Source organism: Dromaius novaehollandiae, chromosome 7 (genome assembly GCF_036370855.1).
Source record: "Dromaius novaehollandiae isolate bDroNov1 chromosome 7, bDroNov1.hap1, whole genome shotgun sequence".
Taxonomy (NCBI): Eukaryota; Metazoa; Chordata; class Aves; order Casuariiformes; family Dromaiidae; genus Dromaius; species Dromaius novaehollandiae.
Genome location: NC_088104.1, coordinates 36,729,855 through 36,746,331, shown reverse-complemented (window position 1 = coordinate 36,746,331; position 16,477 = coordinate 36,729,855). Strand labels below are relative to the sequence as shown.

Sequence of the window (16,477 nt, the reverse complement as noted above, 5' to 3'; positions counted from 1 at the left end):
TCTATCTGTATATGAGTGTTCCCTAATAAAACTGATAATGCAAATCAATGATCCATACTACTTCATAAACTATCAGGAGACTTTATTAGCTAAAATATCAGTGACTTGTACTGAGACAATTAGATATAGCTGCAGTAGGACAGAACTGCTGTGTCAACTTAAAAATGGAGATACAAGTCAGGTTTTTATAGTCTACCCAAACCAATGCTTTTACAAGTATATATAGAGTAGTTAGTAACAGTAACTTTATTTGAGTGCAGTTGATAGCTGAGCTGATAGTTCAGTAGATTAGCCTTCATTAGCCCAAAACTAGCATTTATGATTTTTCTGACAGATGACTATATATACATCCCAAACTTTGGCGCATATAATACAATTATTCTAAACTGAACAAATTCAGAGCATCTTAATTAAGTTTACATTTGGATAGGTCTGTGCAAAATACCATGAAACTCTTGACTGAGTACTCTCACTCTTTTTTTTTCTATGCCACCTGGAGGGGATCTCTGTCTTTTTCAGACACAATTATGTTGATCTTGTTCTGTAGATGGATAGCTAGTGTGTCGCGCAGCTCTGACAAGAAGCCTCGCTCAGTGTTACTGTGCTCACACAGAATAACACTTATCCCATTGGCAACAGCATCCAGAACAGCATGGTGGGACATCTCTCCTGCCATTTTGAGAAAGAAATGGCATGTTGGTTGCAAACAGTACAGATTTAGTCAACCAGTTCTTTGCAATGTATTCACGATCTTAGCTAGAAGCTGTATAACAGGGGAAGTAGCCAGAAACCCATAAGGGGGACTGCAATACCATCAGCTTTGTTAGGTGTATGGCACACTCCTCCTCATTTTAGGAAAGGCATGTCAGAATTTTGCAGAGACTATTGCAAACCTACTGTGCCTAGTGTCCCATGAAGGACTTCCAGCCTGTGTCCCTAGTGTACAGTTGAGACAAAGTCACACAAATTCCTTGCCCTCTAAATAGTGGTAGATTCTGCCGCTTCGGGCAGGAAATAAGAGTATGCAAAATAGTTTGGAGGTGGACTGTCTGGTTGTCATGCATCTACTCAAGTGGATTGCTGGGATGGAGGACAGTACTTGGAAAACCTCATACAGAAGGGGGCTGAGGGTCAGCTCTGCAGGGCCATAGGTAAGGGGGAGACAGGACCTGCCTTGCCAAAGAAATTGCTCAAATAAAATTCTGCAGAATACTAGGCACCCCTCACATCACGAAGCAAACTGTGAGAAGTACTATCACACTGTCAGAAATAGGATAATTGACTAAGGGATCCTTTGGTCAAATACAGTATGGCAACTGTTATGTACCTTCATTTGTAAGACTCTATAGACTACATTACATTCTGTTTTCCATTAGGGAACTCTCTGGGGAACTGAGGAAATATCTTTTATGTTGCCAAAGGAGAAATACACTTGAAACACACAGGTTGAAATAGTCTCTGCCATCATACACTGAATTTGTGTTGAAATAATGCACATATGTAGCACGAGGTTTTACTTCAAATAACCTTCACTGTGCCACAAAGCTATTTGATCTATGTAACCTGTATTATTATTATTATTTCTCAGTTATATCAAGTAATTCTTTCTGGCCAAATCTTTAAGCAGCCAGTCAACTCTGTTTTTTTTCCTAGTGATTATTTTTATAAAGATAAGGAAGCAGCAACATAGTCTCCTACCCGTGAGATAGAGGTCAGCTTCCACCCCCTTCAGGACACTGCTTCCAGAACCAGCACACAGAGCAGCTTTCTTCACTGGCGATTCTGCAGGATACAAGGTGCCATAGTTAAACTCCCTTCCCTCCGTTCAGCCTTCATGCCAGTATTACTATTAATTGTTTTGCAGTAACTATTGCCCTAATTTTAGAGTCAATGCAAATCTGTCAGTTTAAGAGTTCAGAGAAAACATCTCTGATAACAGAGCAAAATCCTCTGCATGCCAAAAAGATGTGTAGTTTTTTTTTAAAAAAGGGGCAGGAGGTTTTGCAGAAAACTACAGCACAGGGGCTGGCTGCTGGCTACTGTGGCTTAGTTCTCTTCTAGTGAGGTGTTATTCATTAGGTTTTCAGAACCCTTTCATAGGCTGCTCCTCTTTCCAGGACTCTCATGTTCCACTGCATTTGTTTTCCTAAGGATGCCACTAGGGCAGCATTTTTGTCTTATGAGATATGCCTGCTCCTAACTCTTAGCTCACAGAAGTCCAGTCTCACTTCAAGCTGAGAGCTGCTCTATGCCATTAAAAATTTGCCCATTTGCCATGATTGCTGACTCCAATCTAATAAGTACATGAAAATGACAGTAAATTTAATTCTCCCTGTATATTAAGTTCAATACAGCATGTGGAATTAAGAATGTTCAAAGTGTATTCAGGTTTTACAGTATGTTGCCATGTGATTACTGTTGATTTAAGTGCAGCCACACTACTACAATCTCAGAGAGCACTGAGGGGTTTCAGAATAAAGGTTTTTGTTTTAATGTAATTGGTAGTATGAGAGGCTTCTAAGCCGACTTCTCTCTCCTGAGGACATTTTTATAAAAAGTTGTGAAAAAAATTGCTCTCACAAATTCTAATATCTGTGTTCCTTGGAGATTAGGATAGGTAACTGGGATGAGAGAACCTCTGCTCCAGGTTTTACTGCTGACTCACTGTTTGACCTAGGGGATCTCACCTTCTCTTCCACTATTCCTCTTTCAGTGAAACATGGATGGTTAGAGGTTTGCAAGAATACTATAAAGCAACCTATTACTTCAAGGTGCTTTGCAATTTAACATGCAGTCACAAAAGGGAGTATAAAATGATGTACATTTGTGTCTGAAATCTTTGGTGAAAAAAATCTTAGTTACATTATGCAAATTATGAAAAAGGATGTCTCATGTTCAGCTTGTGCTGCCCTTCCTCCACAGTGACAACCAGCATAATGCAGAACTTCTAGTCAGTAGTACAGATAACATTCTTTTTGTGTGATTATATCACATAAATTCTAAAAAGCTCTATCTTTAATAGTGCTTCATACTACTTGGAAGCAAACCTGTTCAAAGCAGCAATGTTTCATACACCCACACATGCATTCACTCTCCTTATATTGCTGGAATACTAGTTTTAATGGACAGTCGTACTTGCAAGCTTATTTACCTAGTGTCTTGCCCATTCCCACAGCTAGGCGGATGTGGGGTAATTTTAGGTGGCTTTTAATACGCTCAATTATGGCTAACAAGGAGACTGGCTCACTCAGTGTGCATAGACGTCCCATTCCGGTATGTGGAAGAAGAGGCTGAAGAGAAGAGAAATTAAAATTATTCTGAGAAAGCTTACTCCAGAAGCTCACATTGCTTTCCGTACTATACAAAGGTGAGTATATTGGGTGTTAAGAATGAATTTCTCTGAACTTTGCAAAAGAAACACATATGTGATGCTCTAGAATGTAACACAATAACTGCACTAGCTATTGGAACCGTTTTAAGAATTAGTACAGGCCACACAGATATTTTCACTGTTTTGAAAAATGTGCGTGGTTTCAAATCCCCACAGGCCAGTATTTGAGAGCACTGACAGGTAGCATAGGAAACCTGTGATGCTAGTGACTATTAGATTTCAGTCTTCAGGGCAGTCAGTGCAGACAAGTAACACATTCACTGATTTTTTTTTTTACCTTTTGTAATAACAGAATCTCAGTCTTGTGATAAAGAAAGCTGTTCTTGGACAGTAATGCCACCACCTCCAACAGTGCTTTCTGAGAGCAGTTTAGACTCACTCTTGTTTGTTCTTTACCTTCAACCCTGAGGAAAGATATATTTGGTGCTTGCTAGGAAAACAGATAAAATTTCAGCATCATGTTAACAGAATATAAAAGCATTCTATCACAGAGAAATGGAAAAATGAGACACGGTAATAGCCTAGCCTGCTCTTATGGAAAAAGCAAATATGGAAATTTAACTCAGCTGTCCTCATTGAATTTCCTGTTAAAACTCTTCCTCACCATCTCTAGTCCATGTGATGCTACACTGAGTTGCTAGTTACCATTTAGTACAACCTCACATGGATTAATCAGAAAAGAATGATTATCCTGTAAGTTTATAGATCTTTTCTGAAAAATTAGCAACAAGGCACAGAGGAAAAAAATGATTGTAATAGTAAAATACAGTTCTGGACACGTATTCTTTCAAGCAACAGAAAGAAGACAACATTAGAGACTGAAGCAGATACCTGGCAGGGAGAGTAGTGACAGAGGAGATCTCTTGGATGTCTTTGATTTTGGACAGCAGTGTCTCTAGATGCTCAGTGTTGTCTGTGCAGAATTCTACCCGGTGAGTGCCCTCCGCTGGATAGCTTGGAGCTGCTGATGGATGCAGTGGGACAGAGGTACAGGCACCTGAGAAAACAGCACACAGGCTTGCTGCATTATAAAATTGGATGAGTATCCTTATACTGATATACAGACAGAAAAGTGACAAATGGAAAATGCTTAGTGACTTATCCAAAAGAGATGCAACTTTGAACAAATTTTGCATTTGAATTCATTTTCCATGACCAGAACTGGAGACTCGTGCCCTGTTGTCCCCATTGGGCACAGTCTATTTTAAGTGCAGATAAGTTAATATATATTATTTGTACCTTCCTGAAGCCATTCAAGTTCTACCCTGAAAACTGCACAAACAAATGATAAGTTTCTGGATTGGGAATCAGGCTGAAAAAGATATAGCTGTTTTCATAGATGAGCTACAACATAGCATAAAAATCTAAAAGGATTTCAGATACCTAAAATGCTATGGGAACTACTAGATTTTGCACTTCATAAATCAATGTCAGTGATTTAAAGTCAGCAGTTTAAACTCTTCAACCAAGATATGCAATAAATACGCTGCACCAGTTCTGACTACATCCAGTAGCAGAACCATGCATCTGAAGATATATACCAGATACAAACACCAGTAGACCTCACCAAGATAAATTCCCTAAAATAAGCTGAGGGTGCTCAGAAGTACCGGAAAAATCTCTACTCTCACCAAGTCCCTTTGTTAGCCAGTTATTGACTCCGTGAGGTATGGCGTCGTAGGCGGTGTGCGGGGAGTAAATCCCGATTCTGTGCTCGAGAGCGCGGACCACCAGCCGTTCCTTCCAGGTCCTCCACGTTACTCGCTTGAGTGGCGTGAATATGGGAGGGTGGTAAGAAAGGATGAGATCTGCCGCCTTCTGCACTGCCTCCTCCATCACCTCCTCCGTGAGGTCGTTAGTTAGGAACAGGGTGTTGACAGCGTGGGGAGGGCTCGGTTCCACCAGCAGGCCCACATTGTCCCAGCTTTCGGCCAGAGAGAGGGAAGCGAAGTCGTTCAGGGCGGACACGAGCTCCCCGAGATTCATGACGGGGCGCGAAGGCCAGCGGCCCAGGCCCAGGCGGCTGATGCCACGGCAAAGGAGCTGCGTGCCGGACAGCAGCATGCGCTGGTCTGCAGAGGCGGGGAGGGGAGGGGAGGGAGGGCATTTAGTTTGAGCGAGGCAGGGGAGAAGACTGGGTAATTAACTGATCAGCTGAAACACCGAGGTCTGAGCATGCGGACTGAGGGCCGCGGGGGCTCTTCCGGTGAAACCTCGGAAACCGCCTAGCGGAACAGTGCAAAAAGGTACCGAAACTGTTACAGCTTCCTCGGGGTCCGCGCGCGAAAAACGAGCCGCGGCCACCACTCGCGCCGGGACCACGGGAGCGGGGAGCAGCGGCCGCGACCGTTAACGGCCCGGTCCGCGCGGCGCCGCACTCACCTCGCGCCGCCGCAGGGCCGGGGCCGCGGGGCGGGGCCCTGCTCGGCCCGGCCCCGCCGCTTCCGCCGCGCCGGTGCCGCCCGGTGAGGGGGGCCGCCGACCCCTTCCCCCGCCTCCGCGGTGCCTGTGAGGGCGGGCGGGGCGCCGCGCTTTGGGTTAGAGCCGCGATTTTGGAGAAGGCGGCCGTGGCGGGCGCTAGGTTTGTGCGAGGCCTCCATGTGGCCAGGCGAAATTGAGCCCGGGGCGGCCAAGCTAACGGCCGCTGTGCTCCCTCACTGTGATTTTACTGTCGTAATTCCAAACGTTTTGTTTAAAAATATAGATAAATATTTTAAATATTTTTATATAAATATATATAAAATATATATTTTCAATGTTTGCTCCTGTGCTTGGATGCAGGTACCTGTCTGTCGCAGATTCTGATAGCCACCAGAAGGCGGCCTCGAATTAAACCTCTCTACAGGTACTGTCATGTTTTTTTTATCTGTTAACCTTTGTGATGTATATAACCATAATCTCTGGAAAAGTTGTGATTGTTTAGTATAAACTCACATCTTAGGAAAGGCTGTTTTTTTGCCCTCCTGTTTCTCTGAGCTGTGTTGTTCTACCCCTTTCTAGTTTCTTATATGCTAGGTAGTTATGTAATATAAGTAAATTTATCTATAGAGTGTGGCTGGAATTATGCTGTAAAACTACTGTGAAAAAGCTCATGATTTCATTAACCACACAAATATTTTAGAATTGGAAGGAACTGGGGACTGGTGGAAAAAAAACGCAACAAATTGCATGTTTTCTTTGCAGGAACCTGCTATATACAAATCTACCTCAGCTTTTTGATGAGTAAACATGGTGAGATCAGTAGCATTTTTTATATACTCTCTGATTTTCTTAAGTTGTTATCTTTGGAACTGAATAGCTGCTCTGCATCTCAAGTGATTATGCATTTTACTCTAACATTGTGAAGAATTTGTAATGGAAAGCTTCACTTTCCATTTCACAGCCTTCTACAAAAGATGCTGTGAAAAGGAGAATATGTCAGTGTTACTATTTCATCAGTCTAAAAATAAAGTTAGACTTTTACTTCAAAGACATTAATCCTAATTTGACTAATATTTAGTCATCTAGTTTGATTTCTTTTACTACGGAAGCACTATTGGAGCTGCGAGCACATAGTTCTGCCTGAATGCATGTAAGCTTCTACAACTGTAGGCTTTTAAAAGTTTATCAACCAGGAAATAAAGATAAGACTATGTCTTAAACTGACTCTACAACTTTTATAGTATCTTCATGGACACTGCAGGTAACTATCTTCTCTTCTTTACTTGTATACCAACTTTTACATATCTATATCTATATATACACACACACAGACAAAATATATGTATTACTTGGTATGTATATAATATATAATATCATTTAATATTACATTTGTAATATAAAAATATGTTTTTTATATATATATATATATATATATAAAAGTATGCGATGCTGATTTTTATTAGTCTTTCTGTACATGTATCCCCAGTATATCCCCATGCTAAATCATCTTTGATAGCTTAGCACTTTCTTTGGGAGTACTGTGATATTTTGGGCCAATAGAGAGAGATGTGCATTGATGGCTGGGTAACTGGCATTTTAAAATTTACAAAGGCTATTTATAAGTTAAGAAAAGAAGAAAAGTGCATAATTTTGCAGACATACTTGTTTGCGAGGGCAGATTATATACAGTGCCATTCAGAACCATGCTTATATCACTCAAAAGGCTGCAGTCAAGTGCTGCACAGCACTTGTTCCTCTGGCTGTAAACCAGTGAGGTATGTGCAGCACACTGTCAACAGATATAAACTCCATTCTTCAACTTGTGCAAACATGTGACTGAGCAGCTTCAGTTCACCTGTGACTTTATGCAGATGAGTAATTATCTCTGGAGAGCAGCAGCATGAATCTGAGTTGTTCCATTACCATGGAGATCTTGATTTGTCCTGAAACTAATGAATCCAGTGCTCTCTGATAGTTTCACTGGAAAGGTAGAAGGTCTGTGACGGTAGCATTGCTTATGGCCAGATATTGAAACGATGGTTATATGCAGTGGAAAGTTGCTTGTGTTCTTCATAGGACTGGGAAATAAAAGAGAGTCTACAGCTGTTTGTATTTCATTGGTGGTTTAATTATTATTTTCTGCTTCTTGCTCAGGCTGTCACACTGCACACTGATGTAGGAGATATTAAAATAGAACTATTCTGTGAACGAACACCGAAAACTTGCGAAGTAAGTCACGTAACAGGAGTGGGATTGTCTAGTGTTGAAGCAAAGCAGTAGAAGTAGTGAAGATCATAGAGGAGGTGAAATGTATGTTCCAATTCATTGTTTCACATAATGGAATATTAACATTTTAAGCTGGTACAGTGCTTAATCAGCTTATGGAACTTGTAGTGTACTGTGTTGTACTGTCTAGAGCTTTGCTGCCTGTTTCTTTCCAGGTGAGGTTTAGCTGAGGGCCACTTTGCTCCGAGTTATAGCATCTCCCAGAGTGTCCTTTGCCCTTAACAGGAAACACAGGACTTTGCCTGGGATTCCCAAACTTCCATTGGTTTGTCCATACTCATACAGCTTTTTTTTCTTGAAAAGAAGTGAGAAGCACTCCTCGTTTGTCAGAGACACCAGTTTTCCTTTGTGCAATAAACTTAAGCTTAAATTGAAGGCAGTTTTTAACTAACCACCCTGAGCCTTGGCTATTGATTACAAAGTTACAGTACAGTTACAAAATAAAAATGTTGAATGCAAGTGATACTTCTGAGCATCTCTCAAGAATCCCTGAGTTTGTTCCTCAAGTCAGAGGACCCTGTGCTGTAAGCTTTGTTTAAAATCCTTTGCATCTGTGACTGTGTCAAAGGAACATCTTAACCGTAATTTGAGAATGACTATTCTGTGTGTAAATGGGATTCACTGAGTACTAATTCTTCAACCTATCATAGCCACCTTCTGTAGGAAACCAAGAAAACAGGAGCACTAAACACAAACTGTGATCCCGTGAAACTGCATATTGTAAAAGACTTTTCTCATGGCTTTTTTTACAGCCATTTCTGTTTTGGTTATAGATACCACACATGATGTTTTAATGGTAGTTTTAGAGGTTATTATGTCAAAGTAACTTTTAAAAGAACTTCTTGCTTCATTTTGTAATTCTATAGTTGAAGGCTTTCCTTAAACCAGGATAAATACTATTTAGTTCAAAATTCCTGGTTTCAGCTGCGAAACTTTCATCTTACATTCTGGGCTGCCCAAATTTAAATTTCAGTGAAATAGTGAGTTTATCTTGAAGGGCATTTTCCTCGCAAAATGGTGAACAATATTTGTCCATATCCAAATAATGGTTCATCGGCTATCTAAGGTACAGAGGTCCTTTAAAAAAGATACATGTTCCTGCACTGAACTGAAGGAGAATGTTTATGAAGCCCCCATCAGATCCATCTTCTCTGTGATGCTCTATGTAGGCAGCATCTGTGTTGCTTTGTTGATTTTCATGTAACATGTAGACTATTCTTATTGGATTTGGTACTGTTTTTTTTTAACTATGGCAAGCCCTGAAAAGGGAAGGAAGAGGCCTGAGGGTTATTTGTATCTTTTAATAGCCAACAATAGGCTGGGGCAGTTGACTAATGCTGTGACATGCTCACAGTGCAAAGCAAAGTCAGAAGACCTAGTCTTTACCAGTGCTGTGGTTTTAGCTACAGAGGATATTATTTCTGAGTTGTTTGTTAATATGCTGTGTTTTATTTCCTTAGAATTTCCTGGCGCTTTGTGCTAGTAACTACTACAACGGCTGCGTATTTCACCGGAACATAAAGGGCTTCATGGTTCAGACAGGAGATCCATTAGGTAAATCCTTCTCTCAGGGTCTGTATGTAGAGAAATATACAGGGATGGGACGGAACATAAGAACTACTGTATTGTTGACAGAGGGTTTTATGATGTAACTAGTTTGCTCTGGTGAGTTTACAGAAGAGCAGCCATTACTCTAGCTCTAAATAATCATGCAGTGGTAAAGCATTGTACAGGCTTTAATTTTTCCAGCTGTTTTCACTGAATATGATGGTTCTGCTGACTTACCAGCACTTGCACAGGCAGTAGTTGCTACTCTGGTTTCTGCCTGAAAGGTTACACTGCCTCTAAAAAGTCTCTTCAGCATTTTGGGAAATGGCCCAGACAGTGTCAGCTGTTCAGGAGAAAGTCTGATTCACCTGTGTGTCTATCTGCACTCATACTGAATTGAATTTGAGAATATCTCAGTCTTTTGTTCTGCTACTTAGTAGTCGTTGTTTATATTATTTAGTGTTCTGCTCAGTACCAAGACATGAGAACCTTATCCCTGCCTCAAGCAATTTATAGTCTTTCTAGTGTGTTTCCTGTAACATGTTAGAATGATACGTAATTTCTGAATTTTTCAGTCTGAGAATCCAATAATTTATTGTGGTACTTCTTTGTCAGGTACTGGGAAAGGAGGTAACAGCATCTGGGGCAGGAAGTTTGAAGATGAATTCAGTGAATACCTGAAGGTATTTCTGTGCTTTCAATATGCAGTTATGTTTTCACATACATTTTTGTTACAGGTTGGAGAATGATCAACGTTGTGTTGCCCTGGATTAAATACCTGTCTTGTAATTGTGAAATAAAGTATAAGCCCACAGTGGAGGGATGTTATTAAAGCTTGTTATTGAAATAGGAACAGGCATTTCTGTACTTCACAAGTTAGATTTGAGGGTCCTCATCACTGAAAACAGAAGTAGGAAGAATTTGTAACAAGGTATTTTTCATTCACTGTGGGTAAAGAAGTCATTTTGCATTGTAAGAGCAGATTTGAAGAGCTAATTATGGGTGGTGATGGAATATATTAGCAGCCAAGATTTGTTTTTACTAATGATATTGAGGGGGAGTACTAAGTCATTAAGTCCTTTGTACAGTTGAAATCCAGCTTTCACAGTACATACTCATACTGAGGTTTTTTTTCCCTTCTTTCAGCACAGTGTCCGTGGAGTTGTTTCAATGGCAAACAATGGTCCAAATACCAATGGATCACAGTTCTTCATCACTTATGCCAAGCAACCGCACCTGGATATGAAATATACTGTCTTTGGGAAGTGAGTGATCCAACCATATGCCTCCTCGTCGGAGTGTGTGAAGGATCTCAATGTTTCAGGGCACGTGCAATGCAAATTTAGAAACTTAAACAGCAAAAGTCTTTAAAATCGTGGACGTGTATATATAAATGTATGATCTTGCATTGTCACCAGAATTAGTTGACCCAAAATACTGCTCCATTTTTTTACTAGTAGTAGGAAATTCAGTGGAAATAGGCATATTAAAAATAATATCAAGAATGGAGCTGGGTTTTTTTGTACTAGCCACTCCAGCTTGCACCCATTTAGGCATGGGTGAGAAGGCAAGTTGGAATGGCTAGTACAAAAAAGACCAACTCCATCTTGCTGCTATTTTTCTATCTCAAAACCATGGTAATGGCTTTGCTTTTGCTTGTTGCTGAAAGGCCTCTTGTGTGCAAGTGAATCTTTTGAGCAAAAATTGCCTTCATCAAATAGAGTTAAATATTTAAAGTAAGCAAGTGAAATCTGCATTTTTACCACTTGTATTGTTTATAGGCATGTAAGCATAAGTGTTCTTTCATCTCTGAGTTTGTTTAGAAGTGTGATTTGAAAGTAGTTTTTTAGATGTCTCTTTCTCACAAAAGAGTAGGGGCTCTGATAGATAAACTTTGCTAGGTTTTCTGTGACAGTCGAAGATAACTGTTGCCCTAGTTGCAGAATCAGCTGAGCAGAATACAAGTCCATGCTCCAGCCACAGTCCAGCATCCTAGATTCGAAGAACTGATGAATGTGATGGTGAATTGAGCATGGCATGTATTCTGCCAAGTCCATTCCTGGGGTACTAAACTGTCAAAATTTAGCAGAGCTAATTATTTAAACTGAAAAGGTAAGGGGTTTATTAGAATAATTTCTCTTGCCACTTCAGCCTGAACAGGAATCAGAAAGCCTTAAATGCATTTGTGCCATTAGGTTTACACAGTTACTAGTGGTCATTCCACAGTTACTAGTGGTCATTCCAATCTTGCCTTTGAGGCACGTTAGTAATCTCACATTTGGAAACTGATTTTTCCAGATATGGAATTTCAGTAGTTCACAGTGAAGTCTGGTATGACCAATATCTTGCTACTAGTTAAACCTATACTGTGATCGGTCAGTCTGGCCTGCCAGTAAGTGGAGCCAGGGTCCTTATAGCTATGGTTGGTATAAAATATGATACTGTCAGTGGGAATTACTTGTATTGTTTATCAGAATCTCTCACGGATGCTTAAAATTCTCTTTCAGTATAGGTTATAATACTACATACAGGGTTTTGGCTGCCTTATTCGTATCATTTGCTTGGCAAGCGCTTGCACCGTGGTACTTCACTCTCTGTAAAGTACTTTGAGATACCTCAAGTGTGAAAGTTAAATCATTCATTAGAAGGAGCTTCCTAGCAGTTCTGCTTTTCTTTCAGAGTTATTGATGGCTTGGAGACCCTGGATGAGCTAGAGAAGCTGCCTGTGAATGAAAAAACCTACCGACCTCTTAATGATGTTCGCATTAAAGATATCACAATTCATGCCAACCCTTTCGCTCTGTAGCCACAAAGTGCCTCAACACATTCTTTAGAGACTGGTCAGAATGACTGCTGGATTATGGTGTTTAAGATGTCATTAAAAAGAGTTACTCAAAGTGGATCATACCTTCGCTCCTTGAATGCAGAACTTTCAGGAGTTGTGATGTTGTCTGGGAGTTGTCACAGGGGAGTCTTATGCTTCAGATGCCAGTTTTTCCAGAATATCTTCCAGGATTTTGACTTTAAAACATTGCTTTTTGTATGTGTAAAATAAGGAAAGACTTTTAAAAATACATATATTTTTTGCAAATCTTTGATTTCTGCCTTGTCTTTCTAAGTGATATTATGCTGAAACAAGTTTTTAGCTAGACTTTCATTCTAACAATTTTCTAAAACTTTCCCAGGTAAGCTCCAACATTCCTTACTTTACTGTTTTTTAGAAAATAGAAAAAAATATGTACTTTTTTTCCTCTAGGTGAGAGTGGTGTCATAGATAGAGGAATCCTTTCTCTGCTAGTGGATTAAAGACCATGTTTAGACGAGTGCTTGCTCTTGTACTGCTGCACTGGAGTGGTAACCTTCAGCTTCCCCAAAAGGTAGATCAGAAACAATTGCTTCTGCCTCTGGCACAGTTTTTAGGATGAAAGTGTAAGTGTTTGCATCTTTACATAGCTGTTTGAAACAAGGTAACCATGGATTTACTGTAACTTGTTTTTTATCCCTTTATTGCACAAACGGTAAGGGGTAAACACAACAAAGAGTAGTGACAAAGACTGTGATCAGACTTCTTACCAAGAATATCCTGATATCCTCAAAATAATAAAACGTATTGTGGCCAATATGTTGTTAAAGACGACTGTCTTGCATGTTAGTGGTGAGACTGTCAGAACTCTTCCTAGTACTGGATGACAGAAAGAAGAGGACGGAGGGCCTGTGAGAAATGGTGGTTTGCACAGTGAAGTACCAGTTGAAATATTAAAAATAGTTGGTGACTGTGCTGTTAGCCTCGAATAAGAATGTCTGCAAAAAGGTATAGAGATGTCTGGATATTGACTGGTTGGGGGAGTGGGGGATATATATACATATATATGTGTGTGTATATATGTATTTATAGAGAGAGAGAGATACATAAATATGTCTATGTGTTGCTGATCCTATGCTCAAGTCCCTTTGAGGAGGAATCCCAAAAGGAAACACAATTAATTTGTTACTCATCAGTCTCTATTCCTTTGGGATCCAGCCCTGAACCAAAAAGAAGGGTGAAATGTCCTGTAAAAGATAATAGAATATAGTAAGCATAAAATGACTTGAGCTGGCAGAAGAGAGCAATTTGTATAGCTAATAAAAGCAATTCTCCACCTTGGGCATATTGGGGAAAACAGAACATTCTTTTGTTTCTTGAAAAAACCCAGGTTGTGGATTTTAAAAAATGCATTTCAGCATGTTTGTTGTTATGAAGCAGGAAAAATCAACTCATTTCCACTGAGGTCCATTTTCTGACTCTACAATATGTAGAAGTCAGAGGATGTTTTTCCAGTTCCAGCTGTGCATGGGAGCACTGGCTAGGACAGAACACCCACGGTTCCCGCATCCAGCTCCTGCCCTCCTGGGCTTCCCCCCCTTGTCCCCTTTGGACTCGTTCGGCATCACTTTGCAAGCCCCATTCTCATATACATGCCTTGTAATCCTTGCGAGGTTCAGCTACAGCCTTGTAGGCTCAGTGACCACCAGAGCTGAGTTGTACCTTCTCTCTAGAACAATGTCCCTATGTGAATGAACAAGGAACATGTTGATTTTCGTCACTGTTTTTAGTATTGTTCTAGAATTCAGGTGTGTGTAAAAAAACAACAACAACAAAAAGGTTGGGGGGGTATTGGAAAGAGCCAAAATTCTGAGAGCATGTCTTAAGAGATGAGATTATGTTGTGTGTAGTTTGTATGTGGTGTTGCTAAAAGCTCCTAGTCCTTGCTCCAGACTTAAGATTTTTTCCCCTACTACTCCAGTCAGGTGAAGGACTCAGTTACTGTAGCTTTATGTTCTTTCTAGCTCCCTTCCTGGTAACCAATGGTAACAGGGAGTAGACAAAAGCAGGCAACTGCATGCTTCACTGCCGCACTGACACTGCTGCTATGCAGAAGGAAATGTATATTGAGAATTTTCCTACACTGCAAAGGAACCAATAATTTGAAATACAGCACTGAACTCAAAACAATTGCAGGTCTGGTTTTCTCACCCACAAAAAGATCATTATAGAGATTGTACAAAATACAGGTACTGCGAGAGCTTTGCTCTTTGCATGATGCATTAAATTTAGATTTTTTTTTTTTTTAATCAAAGCTATGTATTGAAAATAGAGGGATCTCATGGGACAGAGTTATATTCTAACCGTTGTTAATCATACCATGTCTGTGTCTTCCTGTTCGTGGCTCTGAACCTCTCCCAATTGAACCTGGAATACAATGGAAAAAAATAATGGTGGGGTTGCTCCCATTCACTTGTTAAGGAGAGAGAGCCAGAGAGCCAGACAGAAAGAAATAGAGACAGAGAATACAAGTAGCCCAGCTGTGGAAGTGCATAATTATGTGGGCAGTTGCTGTGCAGAGTGTACCTGCCATTCAGTTCCTGCACGCAGTCAGCTGTTAATATCAGCAGCTGTTTGGAGTTCTGTAACATGTACCAGCCCTTAAATAGCAAAAATGCTGGAGACAATACTGTTCTTATTTTTATTGATTTGTTCTTTACGAAGTACCATGTTTAATTCCATCAGTCCAGTTGTATATGACAAACACTGTACAACCTACAAGATGAGTTCTGTCAAAATATATCTACCCATGCAAAGGAAAATATGCCGGTGTACATTAACACTACGATCTTGCATTAAGATTGTGATGAAGGGTCTCATCATGTATATTCTAGATAATCTCTGACTTTTTAGGCATTAGAGAAATAATAGGAAAAGTCATTATTGGAAATATTTGTCATGTTGGAAACAGACTATGCTGAACAGCAACAGACAAAAAAAATGGTACGTTATCTGTGGGCAGTAACACACTTGCATGTGTAATGCACCCACTGCATGTTGATCACCAGGTCAACTGGTGAAATCAAAAGAACATAGAGTTAAAAAGCTAGGGTCATTTCTCAAGGATGGAAGGGTTTCAAAAGTTTAGTCTTTCCCAAGTTAAGAGAACGGTTGTTTTTAAAGAAAAGTCAATGTGTACAGACTTGTGGTGTTTCAGGACTGTTTTACCCTTAGATGCTCTTTTTTCCAGATAAATTAGATGCTAAATGACTGCTTATTATTGGCATTGCTTTTGGAGAACCAAATTTTGGGCATGATGCTTGGCTAGCTTTGCTGAAGCAGTAAATAATATGAAGATGACTGGCTCAAAAGCTCCTTTTGAAAGAAATGGTGGCCTAAGGCCACCTTAGAAGAGGTGAGGGGTGTCTGTTGGCTTAAACTGCCCGGTGTGTGACAGAGGTGACCAGCAAAAGCAAGCCTTGGTTTTGGGGAATTTTTTTTCCCCATTCTGTGGACACAGAAGACTGTGTACTTTTTTTTTTTTTTTTTTTTTTTTTTTTTGATAAGGGTTGTGTTTAGGGGTTTTGTTTGTTCTACAATGGGTGGTTATGTTCAGCTGAGACCTGAAAACATTACTAAAAGCTAGTGAAAGAAATTGTAAGATACCAAATAATTGAATGCTGAGCTATTTCAAAATGGTGTTAATGCCAGTGGTTTATAAAGACTTCTGCAAAACATTAGTAATATGTGGTACTTTACATCAGCTCTTCTGTTGATTTAAATTTGGGTATATGCTTTGGGAGTCTCTAACAGTTTGTCTAGGGAAGTACAGAGACAAAAAATTGGGCTTTATCACCAAGGGAAATGATGACTTAGATATTAAAAAAAAAAATCCGTCAAGAATAGCCATATTCTGGCAGTTATCATTGAATGAGGGTTAAGAGGCTGTTCTTTTTTTCTTTTTCTTTTTGACTTCTCGTAATCATTTTTAACTTTCCATCCAATGATTCTGGAAGACATTGCAGATT

General features: G+C 40.0%; 2 protein-coding genes across 4 annotated transcripts; one reads left to right on the top strand and one right to left on the bottom strand.

The window, feature by feature from the left end:
* Positions 1-65: 65 nt before the first annotated feature.
* Positions 66-5,836, bottom strand: NIF3L1 (NGG1 interacting factor 3 like 1). Its single transcript, XM_064515200.1, has 7 exons — positions 5,774-5,836; positions 5,023-5,463; positions 4,223-4,388; positions 3,669-3,795; positions 3,152-3,290; positions 1,699-1,782; positions 66-669 (listed from the first exon to the last, which is right to left on the bottom strand). Exons 2-7 carry the CDS (start codon positions 5,453-5,455, stop codon positions 485-487), a joined length of 1,134 nt encoding a protein of 377 aa, XP_064371270.1. The 5' UTR covers positions 5,456-5,463; positions 5,774-5,836; the 3' UTR covers positions 66-484.
* Positions 5,521-12,737, top strand: PPIL3 (peptidylprolyl isomerase like 3). 3 transcript variants are annotated; one of them, XM_026106831.2, is made up of 8 exons: positions 5,521-5,637; positions 6,173-6,236; positions 6,575-6,622; positions 7,967-8,041; positions 9,559-9,652; positions 10,262-10,329; positions 10,793-10,911; positions 12,326-12,737. In XM_026106831.2, exons 3-8 carry the CDS (start codon positions 6,620-6,622, stop codon positions 12,450-12,452), a joined length of 486 nt encoding a protein of 161 aa, XP_025962616.1. In that variant the 5' UTR covers positions 5,521-5,637; positions 6,173-6,236; positions 6,575-6,619; the 3' UTR covers positions 12,453-12,737. The 3 variants fall into 3 exon arrangements, with proteins under 3 accessions (XP_025962616.1, XP_025962698.1, XP_025962543.1); XM_026106913.2 differs by lacking the exon at positions 5,521-5,637 and adding an exon at positions 5,834-5,856; XM_026106758.2 differs by lacking the exon at positions 5,521-5,637 and adding an exon at positions 5,846-5,972.
* The last annotated feature ends 3,740 nt before the right edge of the window (positions 12,738-16,477 follow it).